General features: G+C 38.9%; 1 protein-coding gene across 3 annotated transcripts in view; it reads left to right on the top strand.

Moving 5' to 3' along the window:
* The window catches only part of NFIB (nuclear factor I B), a 174,775-nt gene that overhangs the window by 132,691 nt on the left and 21,878 nt on the right, over positions 1-20,206 (top strand). For 2 of the 3 annotated variants that reach the window (XM_082335535.1, XM_082335536.1), the window contains exon 8: positions 2,306-2,490. In XM_082335535.1, coding sequence (XP_082191661.1) covers positions 2,306-2,490 — 185 coding nt within the window. Of the gene's footprint in view, positions 1-2,305; positions 2,491-16,592; positions 16,732-20,206 lie in introns of all 3 variants that reach the window. The other variant, XM_082335534.1, reaches the window with a different exon arrangement.

The following is a 20,206-nucleotide window of genomic DNA, read 5'->3' as shown; positions in this document are numbered from 1 at the left end:
CAGGTAGTCTGACTGCTGCAAGTTACTGGAAAGGATTTAGGATTAACCAATGAATAAAATAAGCTGTAAACTGCATGAAGAAACTGACAGAGGAAAGATCCTCCCCATCTTCCCTCCTTGCACCTACATCCTTTTTTATTATTATATTGTTGCTATGACTATGTTGTATTTAAATACCAGAATAGGTAGGATTTAATACACAAGAGAAGTCACAATCACATTCATTATGTGACACAATGAAATAAGTACCAGTACTTCTTTTGAATGCTCTGTCTAAAGAGGTAGAGTCCTGATAAATACTTTTCAACATCTGTTTTCCGAAATCCATAGTAAAACTATAGTAAAACTTCTCTTAAAGTGTGAAGGAGACACTTGAAATGTGACGGAATACATATTACCTTGAGGGTTTATCAGGAATGACAGGGAAATTCCAGCATCATGGTCTGTTTAATTTTAGAGGTGAGAGTGACCCCAATTCTTCGGATGAGAGCACAGAAGTCTCCCCTCAGCAGCTCATCATGTCTCTTTATGAACTGCATATAAAGGGATTAATTTCTTGAGCAGAGCTGGGTGACTAGAGAAGTAGAACAGATTTGAGGACTCTCTCTTCTTTTTTTTAACATGCAGTTCTGCTTTGAGAAGTCTCTGTTTTGTGATTTCTCCATGATTGCAAATTCCTCTCTTTCAATTCATGTGTAAGGACTCTTTTCCCCTTAACATCCACTGATTTTGTATTCTGAAAGTGAGCCTGGACTCATCCTTGTCTCTGTAAGGTTTCCACTATCAGCAAATACCGTAGCACATCAGAGATGATGGGTGAAATGGAAGGGATAGATTTCTTCTCACTTATATTTGTTTTGCACAGCTCCCACGTGTCAGAGCAGTAACTAAAGTTTTATGATTAAACTGAACTGGTAGAGCTGTGATTAAAATGAGCCTGTTAAAGAAGAAGCTTCTGTAATTATTTTTGGCCCTATACTTATGTGTAGATCTTCATATTTACTTTAGTGTATAATTTTTCGATATATGTATTTGAGTGACAGTCATGACTTAATTTGTAGATGAGCTATTTACTTGCTAGGAAACCTGATTTCTATCTGTGTAGCCTGTTCTATTATGTCAGTGAGCAATGTTTTTGAGATTTACAAGGTTTTGATTACCAAGTACAGCAATTTTGGAACATTCCTACTGTTGTTTTTTCTTGAGCAAACTATGACTTGGTCTCAGCTCAAAAATAGCAAGTCATTTAAAAATTACGCTGGAAAAAAACCAAAGATATGAGAGGTGGTCCAGAAGAGCAGTGCTGGTGCACTTGTGCTGATACAGTATAGACCTGTGAGCAGTTTATAAAATACCTTGCTTATACAGACTTGATTTTTTCCCACTAATGAAAATGAAAACACTGTTGTCTTTTCTCCATTTCCATTGAATTCAGTAACTCCTTTTTTAATACATTGCCAAGGAGGTGGCCTCTAGGTGTGTAGTAAGGGTGGAAAGTTGGTGGTTGTGCAATGTGATAGAAGAACACTCTCCACTTCCAGCTGGATGACTGGGCAGCAGCAGGACATGCTGTACATTCCTTTCACTGTGAAAACATTGCTGATTCTTTAGACATTACATATAGTCTATAGATAGAGAAGTGTGTGTTTGTAGGGGCTGGGAAGAAAGAAAAAGCAAAGAAAAATATGTGTAAGGTAGATACTTTTCTGTTTGTCAGAGATATTTTTATTGGATGGATTGGTTTGCCAGGCCCTGAAGTTGAATGTTCATTAGTATTTTCACAAAGGTCAGCTAATATACATGGCATTATTGATGAGTAGTTATTACTTGGTCCCTACATGAGGCAGGTAGAGTGCAATGAAGTGTGGAATGACCTACTGTTTCTTCAGACTTGGTGACTTTGCTCTCCTCAGTTGGAGTGCTGTGGATAAAAGTGTAGGTTTTATTTATTGAGTAAAATATTTGTTTTATTTATTTGGGCTCCAGATGGGAAAACTGTGTAATTGAAATGTCTTTTATGCTGGAGAACGATTACTCTTTAAAGAAAAAATGAAAAAATATGATGCATAACCCACAAAACCAAACCAAGATACAGTATTTACAAATTTGAAACAGTAGCACTTTCCATTGCCTGGGATGATGTGAGGGGAAGACATGTAAGTTTTTCTGTAAAGATGCCATGAAGCAGGAGTGTCGTGTACTGATTTATAACTAACTTTTTATTTTTCTTGCTGTAACACAGAGGTGAAGAATTTTAGAAGAAACAAGATGCGAAGTAATTTTAATTTTATTTTATCTTCTCCAGTCATCTCAACTAGAACTCCACCTCCACCTTCACCATTGCCATTTCCAGCACAAGCTATTCTCCCTCCTGCCCCGTCTAGCTACTTCTCTCATCCAACGATCAGATATCCTCCCCACCTGAATCCTCAGGATACTCTGAAGAATTATGTACCTTCTTACGACCCGTCCAGCCCGCAGACTAGCCAGGTACTGTAAAACAATGTGAGCGCTCCAAAGGAAATTGTATGAGGAATATGTGTCTTCCAAGGTGTTTAGACTGGTATCTCACTAGTTCTGGTCTCAGAGCAAGCTGGGAGCTGGCATATAAGTGATCCAGCAACTTTTCCTGTTCAGCGTGGTTGAATAAAGGGCGCAGGTTAGTCATATTGACTTGCTGTTCCTCTGTCAAGCGTAAGAAAAATACATATACTGAATGATCTGGCAGCACTAACACGGCAGGTCCTAGTCCCACACCCCTGCTGCAGGCTGGGTGCCTCTGTGGCCATGCAGGGCCGCCAGAGATGAAGCTCCTGCTGCAGGATGGAGCAAGGAGTGCGCTGATATGTACATGCACATGCACAGACATACAGGTACATTTATAGACTGACAATGACAATAAACTCTGGCCAGGTAATGCTTGCTCTGTTGCACAGGCACCTGACATTTCTTTGCACTGATGAAAAGACATTACTGTAGTGAGCACAGCACAGACCCACAAAATAGTGGGTTTTTTTTCTTCCTTTTGTAGAGAACATGCAGTAACAGATGATTTCGTGGCTTCTACACTGATTCAGACCTGGGTCTGATATAGGAAATTAACATGGTTTTCATTAGCGAAGAAGTAATTTGTGAAGGACTGTGTGCAAAGCTACTTTCCATGATAGCATCAGCACGTAGTGTTGTGTGATAGCATGTGATCTGCCCTATAGGATAAACTGCAGTTGAGATTTGGTCTGTCAATACTTGGAATATTTCCAGTGTCAGTGTAATGTAATCTTTTCTGCTCAGGCTGTTATTTATTTTTGGTGCCTTGACCGAAAGGCTCCTGGGGAGCCCTGTAGCATGTGCTGTAGTATGTTTTTTGGAAGAGCCTTAGGAATGTAAACTGAAGAGACATCGGTCAGGTTTTCCTGCTCCTGAGAGTTAGGTTCCTTTGGAAGGACTGTCTTATCAGGCATGAAGGGGTTGCTGCGACAGCATTTTGGTTTGGGCTTTGTTTTGTTTTGTTTTTCACCAATAACGACAGGCCTTTCAGTGTGCGTCTCAGGCACAACAGCAATAGAACTTGAGACTGAATCAAACTTTCTATGATGTTGAATAACAGATACGGCCCCTCTGGGCTGTTCAGAAGGTCATTGTGGCTATTGTCCTGATGGGCTAATGCTCTGGTCCAGCTGCGTGACTTTCTATGAATTTAAAAAACAAAACGTGAGTCCATAAAATCAAATTTTACTTTGAAGGGAAAAATCCTAACTATGTGATTTTTTTTGGTTACAACATTAATGCAAATTAAACCAAAAAGTGAAAATGGAGTATGTTGGCTTTAGAATACAAATTGCTATCTGCGCATGGATTAAAAGTCTTTCAGTCCCATATAGCATTTTTGCTGAGACTCAGCTGGGAATGTTGCATGCAGGACCTGATTTTAATTTGTGTAAAATTTCCATGAATAACAAAGTCTAATTAAGACATCCATTAAAAGTCCTTAACGTTAATTCAGTGCGGAAAATCTTAGAGTTCTGTTGGATTATTTTTTTTTAAACTGATGTCTTAATTAGGCACTATTAAGGGAAAAATTATGCAAATTAAAATCAGGCCCTTACTGTTATGCATTTCTTTAATTATTCAGTGCTTGTTTTACTTACATTTTGATTTCTTATATGTATTAAAAGAGCAGATTAGGTGATAATCTCTCTGGATTGTTCAATGTTCTGCTTTGGATCATCACTGACAAAATACAACATCTAAATGCAGTATCTGACTTTCTTTCAGACAATTGACAAATGTTCTGTCTTGTCATTTTAATGTTGGGGAGTATATTCATTGAGCATCAGAAGCGCTTTCAACTCTTTGCCCAGCAAGAGTCCTACTCTCTTCCCTTATCTGCAGTTGAAAGATTAATCTTTAGACCTTAAAAGATAACTTTTTTTTTTCTGATTTTTTTCAGAGTAGTAGCAAACTGAAAACACTTCCTATTCTTGTGTTGTGGCACCATCGGGAATAACAGGCCAAACTGGCCTCAATTTACTACTTTCATCACCTTTCATAACCTTTATATTAGGGTAATGATATTTTTCATTTTATTTGGTGCTTGATTTAGTTCCTGAGAAGAGGGGATGGGGTTAAACAACACCAAGTATGGGATTCCAGGCATAAGCATGAGCTATTCTCTGCAATTTATTATCATTAATCACTATTATTAGTGGAATCTCTTTTAAATTTAATTCTTGAAAGTTCACCTCTAAGATATGCTGTACATTAGAGAAGTTGCACGCCCAGTCAAAATATCTCTAAATAGAACAGTTAAAGGATGGCTGTACAAAAAGTAAGACAGCAAGAATAATTTTTTGTTTAGGAAAAGAAGAAGAAGCCGTCTGTGAAGTTTCAGTGACAAAAGGGAATTGTTCTGATACAATGGCATGCTTTGAGCCAAACCAGTTTTTCTTTTCTAAATAAAACATGATTTTTTATTCAAAGAAATTTAATTATTATAAAATGCAAAACTGCATCTGTAGGAATACCACATCAAATTTAATTATACTTTCCCACCTCAAAACATACTCATTTGGATTTCAAAAGAAGAACTATGATGATAGTTTTAATTTCAGCATTAGAAATAGAAAGGATGGATACCCTGACAGCACTTACCTAAAATGAACTGTTCCTCCCCAACATCTTTCAGTAATACGCTAATTTAGATTGTTATGACAAGCAACTGAGATGCCTTGTACTCCCCACAGCAATTTTGAGATTAATTACATTACTGCTGCACTGATTATAGTGAGACAGTCATGGTATTCAATGGAATACTTTAAGTAAAATTAGTTTAAAGATATAGGGCTCCCATAGGTTTCCACGGTGGGAAGCAGTGGGCAATTTTCTTGACATAATGTTAAATACTCCAAATTATGTGTGATGAACAGTCAGGAAGTTCAAACAGGCCCTTTGGCTGCAGTGAAAAATGATTCAACAATGGATGATCCTAAACAAAAGAGAGCCGTGGCTGTTGGTTTTGTGCATATCTGTTTTTTATCCCCTGCTGAATCTGGAGAATAAATAAACAAATGTACTGAACAGAAATGGACCTTGTTAGATATAGAGCTGGACTTGCCTCCAACTAGTAGGCTGAAAAGTTCCCAAGGTTTTGAGAACTGCTGTACTTTCCACTAATTAAGTAATTCTGCTGAGCCCTTTTATTATACTTATTTTAACGCTTTTCTTCTTAGCTAGGCATGTATATTACTGGATGAGATTGTGTGTGCGAGTGTATCTATCTGTATTATGATGAGTTGCTGGCCTCTCCATAGTTAAATTGATACTGGTTACTCATGGTAATTTTCAGCAAAAAATAATCAATTGGTATGTATCTAATCCAGCTACGCTGTTTATCCATCTACAGTGTATGGAGGTTTTCAAAGCTACCACAAATTTTGCACATGTATTTCCTTTCTGAAAGATTCCAGATGGGTGAATCTTTTAAGCTTGGAAAATATTACCTCTTCTGTGTGTACGTTCATATGTGCACGCACACACACAAATCTGCACACACTTGAGATTCATTAATAATAATCAAGAGGGTATGAATACATATCCAGTATCAAAATCAGGCTTCCAATGAGCCTGGACAAATCAACAAGCACAACAACACTTGTGTGGCTGAAGGCAAAACCAAAACCTCCAAACTTAATGCCCTGTCAAGTTAAATGGAATAATTTCCTGATTGAGGTGTGGTGAATCATAGAAGAAGGGTCAGCAAGTGTGATGAAGGAAATGATAGTAAAGCAAACAGTGAAGGTGAATCCTCCTGAAGAGCATCCTGGCATCAGTGAGAAATTTTTTTTCTAACTGAACCAAGCGAACAGAAGTAGACAATCTTTTAAGCCCTTTGAGTTTAGATTAGGAAGGGCACAGTTTGCAGGTAACCTTAAATCAAATTCTGTGATATTTTTGACGAAATATGCAGTTTTCAGTTAGATATTGGACCCTTTTTCTCTTACAATAAATGGCTCACACTTGCTACATACTACAGTCCAAGTGAACCAATGCCAACATATTGACTAAAATTCCAGGGGCTCTTAAAATGTACTTTGTTGCAATGTGGCCTAGTTTGCAGCTTTATCATTTTAATGGTTTTATCATCTTCGTCTGAAGACAGAAATATCTGAACTGCTTGAGAACAGCTGCTTCTGGAAGCTTGTGAGGCCACTTATTTTCCTCTCATAATTGATTGGGGTATTCAATTTTTTGTTCAATAAAAGGTAGGCACACTCTTCAGGCATGCCAGTCAGATGCTTTGTCATTCTCTTTGGGAGGCAGTCCTGAAGGGCAAAGGAGTCCAGGAAGGCTGGACGTTATTCAAGGAGGAAATCCCAAAGGCGCAGGAGCAGGCCGTCCCCATGTGCCGCAAGTCAAACAGGCGGGGGAGAAGACTGGCCTGGATGAACAGGGAGCTTTGGCTGGAACTCAGGAAAAAAATGAGAGCTTACTGCCTTTGGAAGAAGGGGCAGGTGACTCAGGGGGATTACAAGGATGTTGTGAGGTTATGCAGGGAGAAGATCAGAAAGGCGAAGGCGCAGCTGGAACTTAAACTGGCCACTGCCGTTAAAGACAACAAAAAAAGTTTTTATAAATATGTCAGTGACAAAAGGAGGGCTAGGGAGAATCTCCCTCCTTTGTTGGATGCAGAAGGTAACCTTGCCACGAAGGATGAGGAGAAGGCAGAGGTACTTAATGCCTTCTTTGCCTCAGTCTTTAATAGTCAAGCTAGTCATCCTCGGGTTTTTCAGGCCCCTGAGCTGGGAGATGGAGATAGGAGGCAGAGTGAAGTCCCAGTTGTTGAAGAGGTGGCAGTCACTGACCTGCTCCTCCACCTGGATGCTCACAAGTCCATGGGCCCAGATGGGATCCACCCGAGGATACTGAGGGTGCTGGCAGAGGAGCTGGCCAAGCCACTCTCCATTATTTATCAGCAGTCCTGGTCAACAGGGGAGGTCCCGGATGACTGGAAGCTAGCAAATGTGACACCCCTCTACAAGAAGGGTCAGAAGGAGGATCCGGGGAACTACAGGCCTGTCAGCCTGACCTCCATGCCGGGGAAGGCCATGGAGCAGATCATCTTGAGTGTCATTACGCAGCAAGTGCGGGACAACCGAGGGATCGGGCCCAGCCAGCATGGGTTTATGAAAGGGAGGTCCTGCTTCACTAACCTGGTCTCCTTCTATGACAAGGTGACCCGCTTAGTGGATGAGGGGAAGGCTGTGGATGTTGTCTACTTGGACTTTAGTAAGGCCTTTGACACAGTCTCCCACAGCATTCTCCTGGAGCAGCTGGCTGCTCACGGCTTGGATAAGTGCGCTCTGTGCTGGGTAAAAAACTGGCTGGACGGCCGAGCCCAGAGAGTGGTGGTGAATGGAGTCAAATCCAGTTGGCAGCCGGTCACGAGTAGTGTTCCCCAGGCCTCGGTATTGGGGCTGGTCCTGCTCAATATCTTCATTGATGATCTGGATGAGGGGATTGAGTGCACCCTCAGTAAGTTTGCAGGCGACACCAAGTTGGGTGGAAGTGTCGATCTGCTGGAGGGTAGGAAGGCCCTACAGAGGGACCTGGACAGGCTGCATCGTTGGGCCGGGGTCAACTGTATGAGGTTCAACAAGGCTAAGTGCCGGGTCCTGCACTTGGGTCACAACAACCCCATGCAACACTACAGGCTTGGGGAGGAGTGGCTGGAGAGCTGCCTGGTGGAAAAGGACCTGGGGGTGTTGGTTGACAGCCACGTGAACATGAGCCAGCAGTGTGCTCAGGTAGCCAAGAGGGCCAATGGCATCCTGGCCTGTATCAAGAATAGTGTGGCCAGCAGGACCAGGGCGGTGATAATGCCCCTGTAGCTGGCACTGGTGAGGCCGCACCTTGAGTACTGTGTTCAGTTTTGAGCCCCTCACTACAAGAAGGACATCGGGGTGCTGGACCGAGTCCAAAGAAGGGCAACAAAGCTGGTGAAGGGTCTGGAGCACAAGTCTTATGAGGAGCGGCTGAGGGAACTGGGGTTGTTTAGTTTGGAGAAGAGGAGGCTGAGGGGAGACCTTATTGCTCTCTACAACTACCTGAAAGGAGGTTGTAGCAAGGTGGGGATTGGTCTCTTCTCCCTAGTAACGAGTGATAGGATGAGAGCAACCAGCCTCAGGCTGTGCCAGGGGAGGTTTAGGTCGGATATTAGGAAAAACTTCTTCACCAAAAGGGTGGTCAAGCATTGGAACAGGCTTCCCAGGGAAGTGGTTGAGTCTCCATACCTGGAGGTATTTAAAGAACGGATAGATGTGGTGCTCGAGGACATGGTATAGATGGACTTGGCAGTGTTAGGTTAACGGTTGGACTCGATGATCTTAAGGGTCTTTTCCAACCTTGACAATTCTGTGATTCTATGATTCTAATATGATAACTGCAGTCGTTTAGCAATGAGGAGGGCATCTTTTGAGGCTCTGTTTGGGCTGGTCAAAGGGTTTCCTGTTGTTTCCTGGAAGAATGCTAGCAGAATAAGCTGATACATGTGCATGTGGTTTCTTTGGTATCGCTAGCACCTTTATTTGTTGACATTTAATAGTTTTTAGCTTCCTGGACAAGTCTTTCCTTGTAATTTTTAAGAAATTATTGAAGATTAAATATGTCAATGTGCTGTTTTTAATTGTAATTGGGAGGCAGAGTGAGAGTACTAGCTTAACTATATCTACTGACAAGGCATTTAAAGATTTAATTGCAATTGTAAATGATTACTTTGCATGTAGTTTGCTCATTTTTAGTTTATTAAATGCACACTTATAAGCCTACAGAGTGCATAAAATACTGTTTAACCCAAAGATATCTTTTTAACATTTATCTAGAAAGAAGTTTCCTTTCCCATGCTTGTGTAACACGGACTTACCCTGTTGTTAAGGCAAATATACAAGGAAAGCTGGGTATTTCCTTGTGCTCTACCTGTTGACAAGTAATTCAGATTTTGTGAGTTCACAGGTAAAATTGTGATTTAGGATGGCGGACTCTTCGCCTAGAATGTCTTATGATATCTGTGTCTGAACATGGGTAGCTGAAGCTCTACAGTTACTCTCAGTTTCAGCAGCGTTACATCAAGAGGAAAATGCTTTGTCAAATAGATGAGACTCAGAGCTTTATAGATCAAAATCAACACCTTGATTTCTCTCAGAAAGTAGTACAGAAGTGGTGTTGTCAGCCAAGAACTGGCAATAACATGTTTTTTCTAAAGCTAATTCCTCAAGCAGACAGGTAGCTGCATGTCACACCACCTGAAGCTTTTGTGTGGCATCTCCCAGTGAGGTCTGTGTAAGATGTGTTGTAGCAATGAGTTACTCAGGTTGCAAGGGTATGGAAACTAGTGAGATTCATCTGTATGAAAGTGGTAAGGGGTGCTATAAAAAGGCAAAGTACATTTCTGTTGCTACCATAGTGTCCAATAGCAGAAAGGAAATCTGTATAGCCTAGCTTCTTAAACAAATGCTTTATGGAACCCACCAGGTTCGATCTGAGGAGCAACTGCCTTACAGTACCTTCTGCAGTCTTACTGGCATTACTCTAATAATACCATTCCCTTATGTTTAGCAGAGTCCTAAAGGCACTGTGTTATATTACTCAGATAGGTAATAACTTGAGGATATGTCTTCCCCACATTTGATGAAACTGCCTTGTATACCATTGAGCTGTCTCCAGTGGGAGGCTAACATGGCCATCGAATGTTTACAGGTGATGTAGCATCAGGGTGCCCTAGGCAAAAGCTCTGAAGTAAAAGGATGGGTTTGCATTATATAACGGCCCCCAAAAAACCCAGGGGGGGAGTTAGAAAAACGGAAGATACTTCTTCCAGTTTTTTTACTTGTAGATTTTCTGAAACATCCGTCAATCTCTGTGGATATTACAGAGCACAATGGCATGGACTCAAAGACAGAACTTATCAGCTATGATCTCCAGGTTCATAGATGTGGCTAGTAGACAACTGTTAAAACAAGATTTTTGGTACATGAGCAGAACTGGATCTTCTACAGCTTCATCAACAAAATTAATACCATCAGTGTTCTCATAAGTATACCGCCATAGGATTTTGCAGTGACATTCTTCACCATCTGAACTTTGCCATCACAAGGGACTGGAACTGTTGAGAAGAAATGGGTGACAGACTATTTCCAAACACATTGAATCCAGTTTGACTAAACTGCACTCAGTGGTTGATCACCGGGTTATAACAAGGCAACCTTCTTGGGAAAAAGAGTTTCTATTGAAAAACCTGTGGTTTGAGATGAAAATATATTGTTCTCCAAGTGTAGTGGTTAGCTGGAATAATGTAATTTTTATTAAGCCCTGAAACTTCTTTCTGAAATACATGATATGCGGTATCATATGTAGCTGCACCTGGGACATGCACAACATGAAGATGATTTCTGGCCTTTGTTGATTATTTCTTTGAAGATGCTTTGTATTTAAGATTCCAAGGAAAATTGGAATTATTTTGTTTGGAATTTGGAATGATAATTACAATTATTTTGTAAAAAAAGATATTGTGCAAATTTAAACATAAAACATTTTATCATTTAAGCAACTTAATAGTTTATGTGAATTGTTTAGTATATATGTGAAATTTCCATTATGGTTGGATATCTGATCTGTAGACGTTAGTGTTGCCATTTCACTATGGCATCAGAAAGATTTTTTTAATGCTGGAAGTAGTGAGGTATATGACAAAACACTGTCCTAAAATGTAACTGAATATCTAAGGTGTAAATGTGCTGATATTTGGGCAAATATGTGAACAGAATTCTGAGAGGGGGTTGATTAATTACTGATTATAAATATTTTAGTAAAATCCCAGCAGGGAAAACAGATATAGTGAATCTTGATTTTAAGAAAGTCCATATTCATACTGTTCAAGTTTCTGTTCAGAATTCTGCCCTAAGGTTTAACTGAAAGTGTATGTAGTGCACACAATCAGATATTAACAGTCTGACAATCTGAGTTAAGTATTGTTACAGCTATGACAGTGAATACAACTCATCTGTGGCTTTGGGCACATGAATGGATTTATCTGTGGCAAATCAAGATGGTGTGAATTAAAAAGCTGGAAAATGTAACACAGATCTGAAAATCAAATTAGCCTCCAATCCAACAATAGAAAAACATATACCTGCATAAATTGGGGCTAAATTTGCCAGACCTTCATTGTATTTGCTTCTTTCCCTCTCCCATTTTCAAATGCACAGCTTGTTTATCTAACACAGCTGCCTCCATGCAATTTGCTCGAGGTTTGTGCCTCAGGCATCTTCTCTCTGTTTATGAATCCATGACACAGACATATTGATGCCCTAGTTGATGGTAACAGTTGATTTTTCACCTGTAATACATTTGTCTGTAAGAATCTCTTCAAGGAAAACTGGAACTAGAACCTAGAGCTTGTTTTAAATAAGGACAAAATGAATTTGTATTAAATGATGTGCTATAAAAATTTACACTTGTAATTCAAGTAGATACTGTCCAAATAGATACATAGTTTCCATGTTAAAATACCTTTTGACATAACTGCAGAAGTTAAAAGGAGAACAAGTCGCAGAAGCTATTTCTAGCAGCCAGTTTTCAATAAGATTATGAATTGACAGCTTCAGAGGGCTATTTCTGACCAGAAGGTTTCCCTCTTTGCACTGAAAACTTAACAGCAGGACAGAGGACTTGAGACATCTGAGAGAGCCAGTGCCCTTGATGTTGTACCGCTATCAACTACCATGGTCCGGAATCTAGACCTTTATTTCAAAAGCTTTTAGTTTTGTGTTTGCAAAGATAACCATAGAAATGAATTGAGTATAAACCAATGCAGCAGTGTCAGCATCAGTCTGAAGACAGGCCGAAGCAATAACTCTGAGAGAATTATGATGTGATCTGTTTTTTTAGGACTACTTTATGATCTTAAGTTGCAAACTAATTACAATAACTTAAATATCAGTTTTGTTAACTGCTTCACTGTTGTTCACTGCATGCAAGAAAGACAAGTATGGATGTTTCAGGAAGGTTTCTTACGAGTGACATTCATGTAACAGAATTTGGGAGAGTACAAGACTGCTTTTCATAAACTCTGTTTTCAAATGTAGCACACCTAGGAAAAACACTAAAGTTCTAAGAAAATTTCACGTGTACCATTTCCCATGACAAGCTGTGTCAAAGGGAGTACCTTTGCTCACATTTGAAAGAAAGCTAGGATTATTGAAGAAGAATTATATGTGTAAAAGTCCTTGTTGGTATGTGCTTACCTACAACTGAGGTTAGTTAAAAATTTAAATACAGGAAACTTTCAGTATGGGGGGAGAAGTCAGGTTCTTGGACATGGTACACCAAGCTCTGTCTTGTGTGTATTTATCCCTTCTTGTGTTATCTTTTTTGCTGAGCAATAACACCTGAACAGTTATTGCAATATATAGTATTTGACATTACTGTAAAATTTTAAAACAAATGTTACATTACAAATGTGAGAACAGAGGCAAAGTACTTGAAAAAAGAAAAGAATAGATGTTAGAGGTTAGAAGAATAAAAACAGAATAAATCATAAAATACAGTCAGAAGATACTTGAGGAAATGTGACAATATGCAATAAAATTGTTAAGATGCAGGTAACTAGGTTATAGTTGCATTTGAAATCTAATGAGCAGTCGGAGTCTGAAACCTTGGAACCATAAGAATTAAACTTAGTGAAGTAATGAGTTTTCCCTTTTCTTACTTTGGAGGTTTTATTTTTCTGTCTAGAGGTTGCAGACCTCAGTTTCATTGTATTGTGCCTGCACTCAGTTTTACATGTAGGACAGATATGGAACAATGGCTACCATTTAAGAAGACATTAAAAAAAAAAGAAAAGAAATAGAGATGTAGACACTTGGTGTGGGGTCACAAACTGCATCCAGTAAAATCACTAGCAAATTCCCCATGGATTTCAACAAGGACAGGATTTCACCCTCAATTTGGATGAAGTGGGGTGATGTGCTGCACTGCTGGTATGTATCGCACAAGGAAAAACATGGTTTACGTAAGTATAAGTTTACGTGCGTATATATATACTTATACTTCGGGTATAAGTATATTCTTTGTCTTATAACTCAGCAAGGAAAGGGTTTGCTCATTTGGGTCATATGTGCAAGGGCTAAGTTGGAGTCTAAGCCATCGCATTCCTGTTGACTGGGATCACTAGGGAACAGTAGAAGGTGATACATTGCTGTCAATCGTCCTGGTCTCCAGCTGTGTCCTTCTAATTCATTTGAGTCTGGCTTTGGAGACAGAGCTGCTTTTGGAAGCTGATGACACTGGCTGTTTTAATCCATAAATTCCCTGGCATCTTCTTTCTTAGTTTTTAATAAAAGTTAGTAATTCTGGTAAGGGATTTTCAGTTGTTTTTGTGATATGTTAGCATTCTACATGAGCTAAGGTTCCTAAGGTAGCCCTGTGGTCACAGGTCAGTGACTCCACCTAGGAGTTACCAGACACAACTGAGAGGTGGTAGTCCATCCAGCAGGCTGTGTGGAGAGCTAGGCTGCCAGGGCAGGAGAGCCGGCTTGCCTCTGCAGCGGGCTCCCCAGGAACATACTGAAAATCCGGTCTAACATAGCAAGCAGGTCTTACTGACAAGAGTTTTGGTGTTTTAGAGAAAAGTTTATCATAAGGCCTGCCTATATTTCTCACAGTTTCCCCACAAACTGTGTCACGGCTTCCTTACCTACGACAGAGCCTGTTTTATTGCAAGACGTGTCGAGTTGAACTCTGTACAACTCTCAATCAGCGAGTCAGGGTACTTGCCTTTAAGTTTTGGAGTATGGGGAATTTATTTTATGTATCTCTTAGAGATTTTCTGAATTTATGTTAGTTAAAATTTTCATTGTGTTCTAAGGCAGGTGGAGTCAGATTTCTGGTCACCAAGACACCTGGTTTTAGAGGCTGGCAGGCCTTTAAAATAGAGCCCACAAAGTAAAATTCCCTAAACCACTGCTAAGATAGACCTCAAAAAAGTCGACTTATTGACACATACTTAATATATGACTGTTTGCTGTAATATAAAGATGTAATTTGCATTCTTGAGGAAAGACCTCTGTAATTACTGAATGAGTTCACCACTTATGACCCATTGGTCATGTAAGCATGCAAGCAGATGCTCAGCAAACTTTTAGGCCACATTATTCTCTAAAAATTGTCTTGTGTATATTCTGCCACATCTCATTTTCATTTCAAGTACACGTAATAAGGGAAATCTATCTAACTGTTAAGTTTCACCTAGTGAACAAAACCATGTAGGATGCCTGTTATTTGGGGAAATTGTGTTATTTGTGAAAGTATTGTTATTCCTTTGACTCCATGCTGCTTTCTTATTTTGAAGCTACTTTGACAGCTGACACTTACTCCTGTTACTAAACTCCTAGCAGTTACTTCTTAGCTTACCCAACTAGGAACATGAATGAAAAAGTGGTAAATATCACCCAATTTCTATATTTGCAAAATCTTGGGATTCCATGGCTCTTCTGTCCTGATCCCCTCTCCAACACCCCCCCAAACATACAGTTATGTTTAGAGGGTGACTTTTCTTCATTTAGAGGGGTAGTTTGTTGGCCACTTCTCATTAGTGTACTTTTTTACTGTTATTTTTTATTTTAAGGCTTGTGATTTTAGAGAGGGAAATACTCTGATAACTGCTCAATGCTCCTTTGAATACAAGATTGGTCTCCATTTGCACTTGTATTTTCTAGTGTTTTCTTCTAGCTTAGTTTTAGATGTCCTAAAGAACAAGCCTCTCCCCTGGGGGCATTTGCAAAGTCTAGTAGATCATTCTGTCAGGATGTTTCTCCTGCTATTAATTTTAAATTTCCTCCTTCTCGGTTTCATTCCATTACCCCGAGTTTATACTTCCTGTACTTTCCAAATAATTCCTTCCTCTTCTGTGTGTTTATATTCTGCACATACTTGCAGTGATTGTCTCAGCCCAGTTATTATTTCATTACCATAGTCTTGCTTACCTCTTTTAACCTTTCTTTGTATCAGTTGAATCAGGTCCTTTATCAGTCCATTTCTTTACTCTTGAGTTATCTCAAATTTGACAAGATTCTTCTGATTGATAATAAGATTCCCAACACTTTTTACTTTGTATGGTTGTATTTTAAAATATCTGTTATTCACAGAACACATTATCAGTTTAAGACAAAAGTCATCAGCCACTGTTGAAAAAGCTATTTACTACTTGTTAATTTTTACTGCAAGTTATTTATTGTTGGAGTATTTACAGTGATGCAGAATGTCTAAGGCATGTTTAAGCATTGGATAAACATATACCTTTACCGGTGAACATTGGCAAATTCAGTTGTGCCTATATGCAGGAAGTAGCATATTCCCTTGATGACCTGTACCGTAAGGTCATATGGAGACCGCCTCTTGTATCTATGAAAGAAGACTGTTTATTATGCTCTTGACTTGTGAAGTTCCCATTATTAAACACTTCCGTGTTTTGGTAGGCAGCTTTTGGCCAGGTGTTATGATGTATGCATTGTAGTGCATCGTATCATAACTCTCTGCCCCACTCCCAAACATGAGAATTATTAGTTAGCCTTCCAGTATGCATAATCTCTGTGGACAACTGTGGTCAAGTCTTGGTTATGCTCCAAGCCAGAGCGGTATGGCTTGTGAAAACAGAGGTTTTGCATCATTCATTTGCTCTTAATACTTCTTACATTAGGGTCTATGTCTGGTCAGTTTAATCCTGCTGTCGTGGGATTTAACGTGGTTCACAGCCAGTGCATGAACAGCAAATGTATTTTGAAACAATTTGATTCATGCTGCATCCAGAAAGAAAGAAAGCTTACCAAAAAGTACTGCTTCTTAAACGTGTACTACCTATCTGAGGAGGGATCTGCCTGCTGAAAATACCACATAGAAATGCATAGCTTTGTTAGAACGGCGCATTCCAGCACGCAGGTACTGTGGTGATGGGCATTCTGGAAAACCCTAAGATAGGTGGGTAGGTTCCTTAAACACAATGTGTATGTTTCACAAGGCATTCTTTTGGTTTTGTTTTGTAGCCTAACAGCAGTGGTCAAGTAGTAGGGAAAGTGCCTGGCCATTTTACTCCAGTTTTGGCACCCTCTCCCCATCACAGTGCGGTGCGACCTGTGACCCTGACCATGACAGATACTAAACCCATCACTACATCCACTGAAGGTGAGGCATCTTCACCTACAGCAACCAGTAAGTATTTCTTTAGGAAACAAAACATGTCCATCAAAGATTCGATACGATTTCAAATTGAGGCCAGAAAAAGGCGCCTTTTCCTACTATTTGACCAAGTGGATGCTCATCATTTTGCATGGAGAGCAAATGTGATCTGACTGCAAAGCTTTTCCTCTTCAAATTTCAACTGATGCATCATGTTACATGAACCAAAGTTTGTGACATGACAACAAAAATGAAAGGGAAAAGCCTGCATATTTGACCACTATTCAAGAAAAAGAAAACATGGTTGCTCATCTAAGGTGGACATTGTTAAGACATTGAGAAGCACACCCAGACAGCAAGGTTTTACAATGACCCACAGATGGAATTCCAAACAGAGATTGAATAATTTGCTCCTCAATGAGCTTTCCTACAGAAATCAAGCCTTGTTACAATGCATACTGAATCTGAGCTATGACAATTGCATGTTGATATAGGTTGTGTCGTTTTTAGCAAAAAAACCTGATGTGGCAAAAGAAAATTTTAATTCCTTGTCATTGCTGCAATGGATGGTAGATCCACTGTTCTTTTTTAAACAAACAAACAAACAAACAAACAAACAAATCCTAACTTTAACATTTTATGATCTTTATTACTATTTAGGACCATATTATCTGTCCTATTATCTTCAATGGAATTGCAGTTTTGGAAATAAGAGCAAAGGTGTTACTATGCATAGGGTAATCTCTTCCAAATACTCATCTTATGCTCAGTGATGCAGAATGTTGCTTTTTAACTACTTTATGCGTTTCTGTTGTTTTTGAACTTTTATTTGGACTTGAGATGGCCAGTGTTACCAGTATTTATCAGAGTGGTGAAGATTTTTAGGAGACACTTCCAAACACACACTTTGGAAGAAAACTTACCAGTCTTTAAAAATATTAACCTCTTCGTGGTCTGTTACATTAAAATGACTTGCTTTAGACCTGTTTAGTATTTGAACTGTGAATCCAGTTCTTAACTTTTGGTCTGTTGTTAACAGAGACCATAAATTGTATGTTTCTTAGGTGTTACACTACTTTAAATCTTTTAATCAGAATGTGAAGCAGAGATGAGATTCAAATGCATAGGAGTGACAGAGAAGTAAAGGAGGAAAACCAGTTATACCTTTATTATAAAAGGATAGTAGTAACTTTTGGACCAACTATTGTTCAAGTAAAAAAAAAACAATCATGTAGATAGATTTATGGAAGTATTTTAGCTGTTCTTTTAGTATAGCAGAGGTTTTGTTAAAAGGTGGTAGAGTATATCTGTATCCTCCTTGGTGGTTTGTGGTACAGTTCTTGCATCTTTTAGGAGAGTTAGTTTTAACAACAAACTAGAAGCTGTTGCTCTAAACTTTTGGTCCAGAACAGAAACTGAGAAAATTGAGTTCATGTACAGTTTCATGTATTCATGATTTCATTCTGCTTCTAAACATGACCAGGCCTGGTCTAAATAGCTGTCTCAGATAAGGTCAGGGTTTCTAATACAAATGGCAAAAAGAACAAATACAATGTCAGAGCTGCGTTGGGATGTTTTCTGGTAATCTGACCATATTATTCATCGTTACAGGAAAGCAAACCTAATCTGTTCATTGTCCTACTCCTAAGGGAAAAATTTGGACTATATTTTCAAATGAAGTCGACACGCAGTTTCTCGTGCAATTCATTGGAACTTGGGTACCTGATTCCCCATGAAACTTAGAACATATCAGCTTAGATATTTGAAATAAGGCTTCCTCATGCTTCCCCAGCAGTGTGCAAGTAATTTCATGCCTAAAGATCCAATGTCTGTTACTACAGCACATAAATAATAACAAAAACCCCCTCTATCTACAAATTTTATTTGAATGTGCCAGTTCTGCGTATGAGATGATAGTGTATAAATGCTATATGTTCAGAGTGTTATGGTTTTCAGACCAGTGCAGTAGTCTATCTGGTTGGTAAAGCCTTTTGAAACTGGATTGGTAACTGTAAGAGGAAAAAAGTGAAGGAACATAGCTTGTTGATGAAGAAAATAATAGCAAAAAAATGAAGGATCATGTCCTGCTGGTGTATAAATTATATATGAATACATATAAACTGTATTATCAGTTATAATAGACCTGCCACACAGAGTGCTAATGTTAAATTAATGGGAAAATCAAGACTAAATATATTTTAAGGTATAGTTTTACTTTTAGTTGCAATAACTGATTGATTGGTTCAAAATATATATATATATATATGTAAAACATATGCTTAGCTAACAAGTTATCATTATTATTCATTCTGCTGAGAATAAAATGAAAAATGAATAGCACTGGTTTTCATTCTGAGGTGCAATAGCAGAATTGTTTTGAATGAGAAAGAACAGTAGGCTTTGATAATATTTGAGGAACCCTGTGGCCTCCACCATAGTTTCCTTCTAATAAATGATGAATTTTTATGACAGTTTTCAGTAAAGACTGTTTACAGTTTAAACCCTTTTTTTTTTTTTTTTTTTTTAATTTAATCGATTTCCGTTGCTCGTATTTGCTGTGTGACTTTAATATTAACAGGCCAATTCAGTAAGTACTCCCATCTAGCTCCTCACTGGCATCCTTGTGTATGTCTGTTCAGTTTTAGTAGTTTTGCTTTGTCTGCCAGCAAGTTTCCAGGCAGTGAGTTGCAGTGCGGACATTTCCACACTGGGAAGTGGATTAAGACCACCTACCTCATTTCATAAGTGCCACCAAAAGCCATGAGAGAGTAATGGCTTTTAGGGATTACTGACAGAGACAGACAGGAATGTGACCTACAGGTGAAGGATCCATATCCTGTAACTAATTCCAGCATTACCTACCATTCCCTTTCTCCTCAGAAATGGATTTCTTTAATCTTCTGTAGCAGACAGTGAGAGACTTACTTAAATTGTCCCTCTGGGAAAATGTTGTTTCTTGATGCATAAGGAAGTTGAATATTTAATATTAGATTGCACAGTAAAAATTAGCTCCCTTCTCATGAAAATACTAATCAGATTACATCCTGTTTTCAAAGGCCCGTAAAGATTCATGTCATGCCACATAAGTAAGCTGAACTTTTGATTCCAACTTTTTTTGTTCTTGTACAGTTTTGTGATAGGCCTTCACAGCAGTAAGAATAATAAGTGTGCACTAATATTTTCTCTCAACATTGCAATCTTGGTGATTTCACTGGTGCCTTAGATTGCTGTAGTGGAAATGAGATTCAGGCTCGTGATTCCTTCAAATACATATCTTATTTAATCACTTACTTTAAAAATATATGTATGTATTAATCAGAGGAACTTTTATTTAACAAGAGACATCATTATGATTTACACATGCAGCTTCCATTGAAGTTTATAGGAATTTACACGTCTTTCCAAATTTGGTCCAATTTTTCTTTTGCATTCTATTAAAGTCTAAATAAAGGAAAAACATAGACACATCCTATATAATGCA

Source organism: Platalea leucorodia, assembly GCF_965183815.1.
Source record: "Platalea leucorodia genome assembly, chromosome: Z".
NCBI lineage: Eukaryota > Metazoa > Chordata > Aves > Pelecaniformes > Threskiornithidae > Platalea > Platalea leucorodia.
The sequence above is the reverse complement of the archived record's forward strand: the minus strand, read 5'-3'. Positions and strand labels throughout refer to the sequence as shown.